Consider the following 11,695-nt stretch of genomic DNA (forward strand, 5'->3'; position numbering starts at 1 on the left):
CAAACCCTGTCAGTGATGGCAAACAATATATGTAATTTACAAGTTACAGGTCCATCTCCTTATGTGGTCTTGGCTGAGGTCACATCTATGAGACAGAGTTGTATACTGTTGCTGGCAGAGATTATAATGATTAAGTTCCAGTAATAGAAAAGCCGAAAAAGTTGGAGCATACAAGTACAGTCAGGTCTGCAGCTTCATAATCAGAGGCTGATTTTTACCTCACAACATTACTTTACCACACAGTAATTTCTATATATAAAACCAACATGGGACTCCATTCCTTAACAGCCTACCAGACAAATCCACTAGTGATCACAGCAAAGCCGTCAGTCTCATGCACTTACTTCCTATTAGATAATCGGCTTGTTTGGGTGGAAGTCCCTCAGTCAGTCTAGAAGTCTAAGGACTGTTCTCTGAATGCTCTGGCTGAACTATTCTGTTCAGATTTCATCCGTGCTGTTCTCTCCGTCCAAGTCCTCTGCTTCAACACTGAGTTCTGCTGCTCCGGCACTGAGCAGCGCTCCACTGGGCGTGAACACACATCCGTACGCTGAGTCCCGGTGGCCCTGTGGTACGGTTTGGTAGATGTTCAGACACTACTGTGCTAGAACGTCTTCTATGGAGTCAGCTCAACAGAGACAGTGTCATGTGTCATAAAGTATTTGTCATTCTTCATTCAACACTGACAAAGTCAGAAAATTTAACAGTTTAAAAATCACGCACTGGAAGGACTCTTGCGAAGATGTGTACCTCACCTTCAAATGTCTGATACATTTCCCATCCTCCATGTCCCAGATCCTGACCTATGGCAGGTAAAACAAGAGTCGGCACCATATGTTAAGATGCAAAACGTTTAGTTAAGACACAAAACCAAATGTGAAATAATATCTATTTTTTCATGAAGATGGGGCTGAGGATCAGGTTAAGCCCCTGAGTCTGTCTAACCTTCTCTCCCTCGGCTGCAGAGGCCAAAACCAGTCCATCCCTGGAGAAACTCAGGCTTCGGACCCAGCCACGCCCCTCCAACACAAAGAGACACGCTCTTTTCTTCAGCGTCCATACCCGCACATTGCCATCCCACGAACCTGAGGCCTAAGGAGTGGGGAACAGACAGACTACTACTGAGAAAAAAGAAAAAGGAAAATCCTTCTCCTAGTTGTGTAACATCAGTTACTTGATCCATCAAACAAATACTGTTCAACTGAGTGACTGTAGCCCTAAGACATGAGTCAGTTTAGCCAACAAAGCCCGTTTATAGTTCAAATGAACAGCCCAGACATATTAATGGTGCCACTGATGGCAGATCAAAATCTTCTCTATCTCTCTCTTTCTCTCTTTGCATCTCTCTCCAATATGTCTATTCTCTCGCCAGTAAAGGTTGATAGTCATTTTTGTCAAAGGAATAACTATACAAATGATTTATATCAATGCAGGAAAAATAGGGAAACATATATCACGCACATCCTACTTTGACAGACAACTTGCTCATATTAATTTCAAATGTTGCAAAGTAACTACAGAGGTCTGCCATGTTACTTTGTCAATATGACTAAATAATTAAAGCTGTCACTCCGTAAATGAGAGTTTTTGGGTAAAAGTCTCGGTAACCGGTTTCAGAATGTACGATTGCATTTGTTAGAAAACAGACCATAATCTCACCAACATTCCAGTTAGAGAGAAGCAAACACAGGACACGTTGCCACGGTGACCCTCCAACGTAATAACCTCATCTGGATTCTGTAGACTCCACACTCTCACAGTGTAGTCCCAGGAGCCTGTTGCCTGTCGGAGTCAAAAATAGAAGCAACATAACAAATATCTTTTATGCATTTAATAGATACAGTCCCCTGTGCTTTACATATTTACACCTTTAGCAGACCTATTCATCTGGAGTCACATATGCAGAGGGTGTTCATATAGTTAACAGGTAAACTAATCTAAGTGCAGGTAATAAAGCACAACTTTCTAGACAAGATACCACCAAAGTGATTCAAAGCTGCAAGATAAGCTCAATTCTTATAATAAGATACTATACAAAAGTCTCAGTAAAAAATTTAACGCCCCTCCCCCCTTTAATCTTAGTCTTTTAATCTTTCTGTGAACAGTACAGACAAAGTAGCAAGAACATTGATAAGAAATTACTGCCTCAATAAATCTATTGCATGAATAAAATTCTGTCACTTGCCCCACGCTGTGACACAAAACAAGTACTCAAATATGAGTGTCTTCTCAGGGAGGCTGTTAACAAAATCTGTTTATGTGCTTAAGCAATTAAGAAAACATGGTGCGAATGTGTAAAGAGATGTTGTCTCACCACATACTGAGAATCTGTAGAGAACGCACTGCTTTGAACTGCACCTGTGTGTCCCAATAGCATTCTGAACATTCTTCCACTCTGATTAAAACAAACAAACAAACAAAGACATTTTAGAAAGTTCTGTTCTTGTATCTTTCAGATGAAGTCTGTTTTAAATAAATCAGGAGACAGTGGCAAAACCCTGTGATCCAGGTCTTGTGTCTGCCACATGTATACCAGAGAGTTCTAATACATTAAATATAAAGTAAAATACACTTTTCCATGCAGTAATAATACTATGCGTTTGACTGCCAACCTGCACATCCCAAAGGACTGCAGTCTGGTCCCAACTCCCTGAAACCAGGCACCTGCTGTCGTCACTGAAACACACCGTCTCCACACTCTTTCTGTGGCCTATACGTACCCCACCCCCCAACACACACACACACACACACACACACACTCAGTAAATACAGTTAGTCGGGTATAGTACTGTACATACACTCTGTCAGTAACCACAAAAAATCACATTTTGCACAAACCTTCGAGAACGTGCAAACATTCTGTGGTTGAAGTGTTCCATATTCTTACAGAGCGATCGTGAGAGGCACTTGCAAACAGTTTGCCATCACTGGAGAAAACACAAGATTTCACAGGACCTGCAAGAGCGCGTCAAATAAGAACACACACCTCTCATCATTCCGCAAGTATACCCAGATAAGGGTACCTAGTTAAATCTAAGCGTTAGAACACTCCGATACTGATACTTGAAAACACGATGTTTGGGAGAAAATTTACGGTTTACTATCAAAACCGTCCACATGGAAATCTTCAAATGGTTGTTAGTCGAGGTATAACTTAATCGGATTCTTACATTTTACAGTGAAATCTCGTGCTGCTGCACAGATTTTAGTGTCGGACTACATATTTGTATAAACTGTCGTGATTTATCTGACAAGACTAACAGAGTTTGACGCGTTAGGGGCTGCATTTCAAATTCCGCCTCAGAATTGGCACCAAGTCTTTTATGCGCTATCGGACAACGGAAATCCTGTCTGACTTCAGTAGGGAAAACTCTGAAAATCGCATTCGAATGCTGCTGACATCGTGACTACAGCCGCTCACCTAAGTGTCCCCTAATTTTAGCCAGAAGTTGCCCAGATGTGGCGTTCCAAAGGTGCAGGCTCCAGTCATCGGAGCAGGTGAGCAGGATTTGGCAGTCATGAGAGAATGCGCAGCAATTTACCTGAAGGACGGAGACATTTTAAAGTGCAAGATGTATACAATAATATTTTTACTTTAAATGCATTCAACAGTTTCAGGCTACATCTCATAACTGATAAGAGATAAGTCGTACCTCTCCTTTGTGCCGGGAGAAGTATCGAATATTTGATATAGTGAAGTCCGCTGAAGGGTGTCGCCACATGCTTGAAATGTTCAAACATCTATAATGGACAGAATTCTTCTTATAACATGGTCTTCAATCCAAACAGTACTGTGTTTAACATCAGGTTACTTTGAAACGACGGCCATTTTGAGATAAAATACAAGCCTGGAGGCTGTTTCGACGTTGTTTGGACTCGTAAAGAACTGTTTCCAAAGTTACGGCCACTAGAGCAGGGCAGTAATCTAGTGCTTGAAAGGTGCATTTGCATACGTAAAACAAACTGCACGTTCCGGAGTTATTATGAACAAAGTTGTCTTAGAAGTGGTTTATCTACTTAATAAGGGAACATTTTTACAAACAGGAGTATGCTCACATTTGCAGGTTTAAGTTAGGTTACATGGTCATGTCACAGAACTTTCCTAATAAGAAATAAATCCAATAAGAAATAAATCCTTTCAAAACTTTAGTATTAACAACTATACCAATATTTTTATATAAAGGCTATTCAAACCCTATACACACATTTCAGTCTGTCTTCCCCTGAATACATATGTCTAGCCAAGGTCAGGGATTTATGAACTGTGTAAGGTTGACAAAATATCTATTTTGTCCTTTAAAAAGCTGTATCATATGGTATAAGGAATGCGACCTGTGAACTTCTTTCTGAGTGTTTTCAGTGGGGGTTCTGTATTGTGTGTAGTTGTTAGGTTTTCATTGACCTAAGAGTAATATTACTCTGCTTGATTAAAGATTGCTGTTTCAAATCCCAAGTGGTGTACTCCAGGTGAATGCTATTATAATTTCAGATTGCTTCTGCCTCTAAGGCCTTGTCCTCCCCAGTCACCCTAAGGGTGCTGTGTGCTGTGACATGGCATGTCTGTCTTCTGTCCTTCAGCAGAGTGGTCTTTAAAAAGTGCAAATGTGCCCTATAATTGTCATGTTAAGGAATAATATATATATACACACACACACACACACACATATATATATACATATATACACACACACACACACACACACACACACACACACACACACACATATAATAAGCACCTGCACTTCCACATTCAGAATCTTCAAAACTATTAGACCATTAGTATATATATATATTAATGGTCTAATAGTTTTGAAGATTCTGAATGTGGAAGTGCAGGTGCTTATTATTTGCATGAGCTTCATAGTTGTTTTCTGTATAGTAAACATAGTGACTTTTTTTTTTCCGTCTACCGTCTACCTTAGGCTGACTTAAGGTCTGTAAAGCAAATAGTATTACAGATCCCTGCTTTCTCAGGTTGACAAATGCATTTCTTTTTATAGGCCTCTTGATGGCAGTATTTCCTCATTGCAGAACAGGTTAGAGTAGTCCAAGAGTTCCCAGCTAACTGATGTGGCATTTATCTTGACTTTTTGTGAGTTGTTAATGAGGAAAATGTGTTGTTTTTGTACTTTTGATAGTCTTTTTTGTGGCGCATTGATTTAATTTGTGATGATGCTAAACAAATCCACCACCAACAAGCACTGATCAAAAATAGTAACATAAAAGTTGCTGGCAACATTTGCATCAGTTCTTATATGGGTTTTCTTTGATTTTATTAGCTTTTATCACCACCCTGAAAAATATATTTTTTACTTTCATTTGCTCTTAATTTGAACCTCTTGATGTCTTTGACGTCGTGCTGGTGGTTAGGGTAACAGGATTTTTGCCAAAGTGAATTTGAGCAAGGCACTAAATCCTGTGAAGGCTCTTAAGGTCTGACATACAAAAAAAAAAAAGAAGAAGAAGAAGAAACCAGTGTAAGTTGCACTTGATAGCAGCATCTATTAAATGAAGAAATGTCAGTATCAAAATGTAATTTGAACTGTCCCCCTGTATGCCTTCTCCTGGCCAATAGAGCCCATCGATGTCTCCATTACAACACTTTAATACAGAAACATTGTATGAGTTAGGAGTTCGTTTTGTTATGAAAGAACTGATGGGTATTGGCCAGTGCCAGCTGATAACTCCTGCCCTTTTGTGTGTACCCAGGGAGTTGGTTGAAAGCTTTAACACCTCATGAAATCTCATTAGATGGTCATGGTTTTTGTTCCTTCAGAGGGAATCTGTGTGTGTGTGCGTGAGTGCGTGCGTGCGTGTGCGTGTGTGTGTGTGTGTGTGTGTGTGTTTGTGCGCATTAACTTTTAGTGTGGACTCAGAGATGGATATGTGCGTATTCTGAGGAATTTGAGAATATTTTTGTTTCATTATAGCTGAGGCAAGTTGTTCCTCTGGGTTTTCTAATGTAATATGATAAGAGACTCTGTACTCCATAGACCATGATGATGATATCTGTCATAAAATATGTAGCATAATGTGTGAATAGTGTGAGTTACACATTGGCTTTGTAAGTGTTTTTTTAATGTGTGTTTTGCTGCTTTCATAACACTGTGAGAGTGATCTAGAGCTGTTTGTCTTTTCTGGTGTCTTTTTTTTAAACTCCCTTAATTCACCTTCTCCCTCACTCAAAACATTTTCAAACTGCTCTCCCCTCTTTCCACATGGCCTCCTCCTCCATATTGAGAGAAAATAAGATTACTCCCCTCCTGCTGAAGCATTTAGTTAGGTTTCAGTGTAACAGGGCTTATGTGCTGTTGTGGTGGGTTGTTCAGAACCGCGGGAGGAGAGGGGTGGAGAACAGAAGGAGGTGAGAGGGATAAGGAGTAAAAAAGCAGGGTTTACAGTCCTCCAACAGAGTGATGGCTGTGTGTGTGTGTGTGTGTGTGTGTTACACAGTGTACTTTGAGAATGGCAAGTGTTATAAATGTATAGTGTGAATGGCATTTGCTATATCTAGCTACATTGCTAGGTTGTTTAAAAAATAATTTGAGAATTTGAGCTGAAACTTTTAAGTGCATTTAGATACATTTTAACTTGTGACCTGGATCCCAGTGTTGCATAGCTCTGGTGTGTGCACAAGGCATAGGCTGGTGTGACTCACAGATGTACGGTAATGACAGTAACAAGACTCCTTAGACTCTGCGTCTTCTTCCACGCATCAGATGGGCTCAGGGCACTGTAGTGTAAAATGGTGTGTACAGAGTGAAGGACTATGTTTCATTGGCTAATGTCAGCTGAGGCCTGTGTCTGAGTGTCTGTTGGAAGCTGAGATGTGTCTGATTGGCTGATGAGGTGAGTCTGTTTTTGATTGGTTGTGTCTGGCTAGGGGTTGGCTGTGTTTGATTGTTGTGTCCATTTGATTAGGTCTTTAGAACTGAGAGCTGCATATGACTGACTGAGAACTGAGGGCTATGGCTGATCTGTAATCATGGTGGCGTGTGACCCAAAAGGACCATATACAGTTTCTGTTCGTGCCTGTCTCTCGGCTTTTGGATTTCAGTGCAGAGACACTGTGACAAACAGCGTGTCATCACCAGGACATGAGCCTGTTATGGTGAATATCCTGTTCTTTTGAGTTATCACAACTTCCATGGAGAGGATTTCCTCTGTCACAGAGAGTTAATCAGAGAAAAGGGATGATAGGATCAACCCAGTGTTGTTTCCAGAAAGATTCCATTGATCTGTCATCTTAACTGTTGACTAAAACCTGACAATGACAGTGAGTACCCCAAAAATACATCCGTTTACCTCAAAAGAGGACCCATCACCTTGCAAAAAAATTCTACAACTGCCTTAGAGAACTGCTCTGAATGTCCAACCATAGTTGTAGAAAAAAAACACACAAACTGTGTAAACTAAGCAGAGTAACAGCAGGGAATGTTTTTAGTTGAACTGCACTCTAATTTGCCAGGAATAAAAGTCAAACAGCCAGCCAACCACTGAGTGTGCCCTCCCTCCCATAGAGCAGTTCACAGACTGGGAATGGGACTGGTCAGAGACTGAATCGCCCCAGTTTCATTTAATATCAGTATCGTTTATCTGTTTGATAGTAAACTCAAAAGGAATCTGAGGGCCCCGTGTTTAAAATTGATGGCTTAATTAATTCAATTTGGGGGAAAAAAGATAAAAACAGTTTTGCACAGTGTGTTCAGTTAGGCTAGGTTAGGTTAGGTTAGGTTGGGTTACACAGATCTGTTGTTGCCTGTAGGACAGATTTTAATTGCCTAAAAGTAACGTTACAATCTCAAAAATGTAACCCAGCGTACTTTGGCCAAATCAGTACAGCCTACTGTGATATCATTTTGGCAAAATGGACTTCCCATATAAGTCCATCATGATACTATATAAGTAGTGTCTCTATCAGTAATTGAACACACACTTATATCATCAGCGATGACTTTCAAGTACACTTAAAGATTTACTAGGTATTTATTCTGAGGCAGAAATATTATGATATCTATATTAGTGACAGAAGCAGATGTGTTATTTGTCAGCTCCGAAAAACAAAACAAAACAATGCAACGCTTGACTTTTCTTTGTCATTTTGTTGCTCTGAATGATCTTTGTACAATGGTTAATGATTGTGATTTAATGTGAAAACAGTTTTAATTTACCAAAGTATTTTTGAACAAATAAAACAAAAGACAGGACTGTTTTCTCTGTTTTGCGAAAATGCTGAACAATGAAAAACAAAGTATAAACAAGGAAACCTTGCAGTTTTTGCAGGTTTCCTGAAAACCTTTTTGGCCACTTGTTTTGCATTTTGTCTAATAATTTGCCACCCGCTTGTCGGCATTTTGCGTGCTTGCACTACAAATCTGTACTGGTTTTTTTTTTTTTTTGATTAATTCCTTCTTGCCAAATTCTCTAAAACGTTGTTTGCTGGCAGTCAGTCACGGGTTGCTCAACTTCACTAGCAAACATCTTTAACACAGATGAGATGTATTTGCCTAATCAGTAGTGATATCCGGCAGCGCCGTGCGAGGAGCTCTTCCTAACGTGTCTTTTCTGTGAAGCGTTTGGGGCACAGGACAGTCACTCGATGTCACCTCTGATTGTTTGCATTCTGATGCTCGCTGCCAGCTTGTAGAAGATCGTAAATTAAAGAGCCAGTCCAACAGGAATGATAGCACTGATTTTATTAAGAAAAATTATCTGGAAAATTGTAAGAAGAGGCAGGACCTTGGATAATTGTATGTGACAGTTAAAGGTTATTTGAACGAAACAAAATAGCTCTTTGAAGAAGAGGCTGGATCATCATCATCTGTGACAAACAAATTTTATTGTTAATATGAAACTTTCTTACAGCAGTAGAACTGATCTTAGATATTCAACACAAAAAAGTTTCAGCTTAGTGGACACTTAAGACTTATTTTCTCCATGGGTATGAAGTGGGTATTTATATCGCTCAGTTTAGTTATTTTTAACCAAAAGGTTACCTTATGATAAAATATCTCTCCTACACTCCATTTTTTATTGTGCTGTTTGCTTGTTTTGTACTGAAGGGCACTGGAAACACGGATCCCCCAAATGATTTTAAGTTCCCAAGAATCACAAGGACTTAATGTCTCGCTCTCATTTAGCTTTACATTTCAGTTGTCTCTCATCTTTTGGTGATTTAATTGTTCTACATACTCAGAATTGTCCAGTTTCTCTGTGTTTTTGAGACTTCTCAGATCTATTCACACCCTGTACAATAAACACGTTTTTTGTGAGTCAGTCTGATGTTGCATTCTGGGCAGATGGCGAATCGTCCACACCCCCCCCCCCCCCCCCCCCCCCCCCTCCAACCCATCCCTTATTATATTTCCTTTGGCTTTGTGGTGTCGGATGACTGAATTAAAAAGGTTTCATCCTCATCCGGCCAGACATATGATTAATATTGCTTGTGTCCGGATTGTATCATATCTCTTGTAGAGAGAAAATGAATCACTGAGATGTCCCTGTGCTCCAGGTTTGTTCTCTCTGTTTCATTAGTTCCCTGCAGGGAGCAGAAAGATTATCCTCAAACACTTCCATTATCTTTACTGCACACAGACACACACATCCTTCATACTACTTGTCAGCTTGATGCCAGTTCCTTTGAAGCCATCTGCTGATCATGTGTTTTTTGTGTGTGTGTATGTGTGGTTTAAGGAGACCAAATGTGGGCTAGCTGAATTCTGATGCCATCTTACCCCATACCCTGGATCATGTAACGGAGCAGTACTTTGTTTAGGGTAGGGCCAGGCTACTCTCCTTGAGAGTTTATATATATATATATATATATATATATATATATGTCTATATACAGATCAGGTAATAATGCGTTAACATTGTATTAATGCATTAACTTTGACAATTATTAACACGTTAACTATACACACACACACATTTGTTTTTCAGAATTCAATTATTTGTGCTCCAAATACTTGTCTGTTTTGAGAATCTTGCATGGGACCCTGTGGGTACATTCTCTCACTTTGAAAGGTCTGGAAAGAAACTCAAGGAGAAAGACAGGAAGAAAGTAAATGAAGAAGGGTTTTGGCCTTGACATACAATGTGAACCACATGAATCACACTGATAAGAGCCAACAATATGTACTTAGCATCACAATCAAACTCTGGTGAGAGTGCCAAGTATATACGAGAACTTCTACTGATACTCTCACGAGATGTCTGGTACTTCCAGCTAATGGTCCTCCAAATCCAGGAACCATGTTTTGATTCATGATACCTGTAATAACAATATACTACCCTTGTCCTGAACTGTCTCATAGAGTTCAGGTACCCAGGATCACGCTGTTGGCTTCAACTTTGAGTACCTTACAACCACTGAAAGGGGTGGGGCACAATTGCTATTGCTATCCTATCACAAGTCACGACTAGCTAGCGAGCCAGAGGGCTTAACAACCAGATTGAGGGATGGCTGCTAACTTTAGCTGGCACTAGCCAACTATCTTGCAAAGCAAACTATGCCTATATTTCTCAAGTGCAATTAAATGTGTATAACTAATAGCGTTTCATTTTTACGTGTTTGAAAAGGGGATTCATGCTCCATTAACCACTTCAGCAACACACCGTTAAGCTATAGCCTACAACTCCTCCAGCACTGATGTGCAACAGAGTGTTCTGTGTGTGCATACCTGCTGTCATGAACCGATTTCATCCTGCAACTTTGGGAAGAAACAAATACCATAGGGAAAGGGGGTGTGTGGCTTTTTGAGGTATGATCTTTGATTTATTCGAAGAATACATTTGACTCATAATATAAAATGACCATATCTTCACATTATGTAAAATAATAGTAATAAAATAAAATAAAAATATAAGAAATCCAGATATCGAAAATCTGGTTGGGCACATGCCACCCCAGCTTAAAAGGGCATGACGCCTCTGATCTTCCAGGAGATGATCAAGTCACTCTTTCTCTAGTTTCCTCCTTCACAGTTCAGGCTCTGCCTCCCTTGGCCATTCTTGAGTAACACAGGACAACCTTTTGTGGTAGGAATGTGTGCACATATTTGGGAAGGTGTGGAGTGTAGAACCTCTTTTCTGATATAGCAGTATTATACTATAATTTGGCTGTGTCTTTGGGAGACTCTTCTTCTCTGTGGGCTCTCAGGTGATGTTACACACACACACACACACACACACACACACACACACACACACACACACACACACACACACACACACACACACACACACAATGCTTTATCCCCTCTAGGAAGGAAGTCCTAGAACACAAGGTTTATTTGTGCTGCCATTCTGTGCTCTTATATAGAACAACTGTGATGAACTGACCTGCATATGTTAGCACTGAGGTAATAGCAATATTCCTACAGGAAGACTCAGTTTAAACTATTTGTCTGTGCTCACATATGCTGCCTGTGTTCCTACGGGGGGACTGTGTATATACCAACTCACTGTGCTATTACTGTACAGTATTATTGTGTTCTTACCTTGTGCCTGTGCTCATGCAGGTGTTCTGTGCTCATATTCCCTTCCTCTGCCACTAGCGTATTATAATGTTCACACCACCTGTCTCTGCTCCTGGCATGGGATTTTTTTCTTCAGATCTGTGATAACTCTCAGAGGTCCATTATTACTTACAGGTCCTGCTCTTTCTCTGTGTTTGTAACCCAGGATTAGTTTA

General features: G+C 40.1%; 1 protein-coding gene across 1 annotated transcript; it reads right to left on the bottom strand.

Annotated features, from left to right (window-relative positions):
- Positions 1-440: 440 nt before the first annotated feature.
- wdr38 (WD repeat domain 38) lies at positions 441-3,722 on the bottom strand. The gene is made up of 9 exons (XM_030767938.1): positions 3,654-3,722; positions 3,422-3,542; positions 2,839-2,955; positions 2,613-2,710; positions 2,315-2,395; positions 1,660-1,782; positions 946-1,092; positions 756-803; positions 441-566 (listed from the first exon to the last, which is right to left on the bottom strand). The coding sequence occupies exons 1-9, from the start codon at positions 3,720-3,722 to the stop codon at positions 441-443; spliced, it is 930 nt and encodes a 309-aa protein (XP_030623798.1).
- Positions 3,723-11,695: the final 7,973 nt, after the last annotated feature.

The sequence above is a fragment of the Chanos chanos genome, chromosome 3 (genome assembly GCF_902362185.1).
Source record: "Chanos chanos chromosome 3, fChaCha1.1, whole genome shotgun sequence".
In the NCBI taxonomy this organism is placed as follows: Eukaryota; Metazoa; Chordata; class Actinopteri; order Gonorynchiformes; family Chanidae; genus Chanos; species Chanos chanos.

Coding starts and splice junctions, on each gene's coding strand:
- wdr38 (XM_030767938.1), bottom strand. CDS start 3,722: ATGTGGCGACACCCTTCAGCGGACTTCACTATATCAAATATTCGATAC. Junction 3,543..3,653: donor TCTCCCGGCACAAAGGAGAG/GTACGACTTATC, acceptor TCCGTCCTTCAG/GTAAATTGCTGCGCATTCTC. Junction 2,396..2,612: donor CAGTCCTTTGGGATGTGCAG/GTTGGCAGTCAA, acceptor TGTTTTAATCAG/AGTGGAAGAATGTTCAGAAT.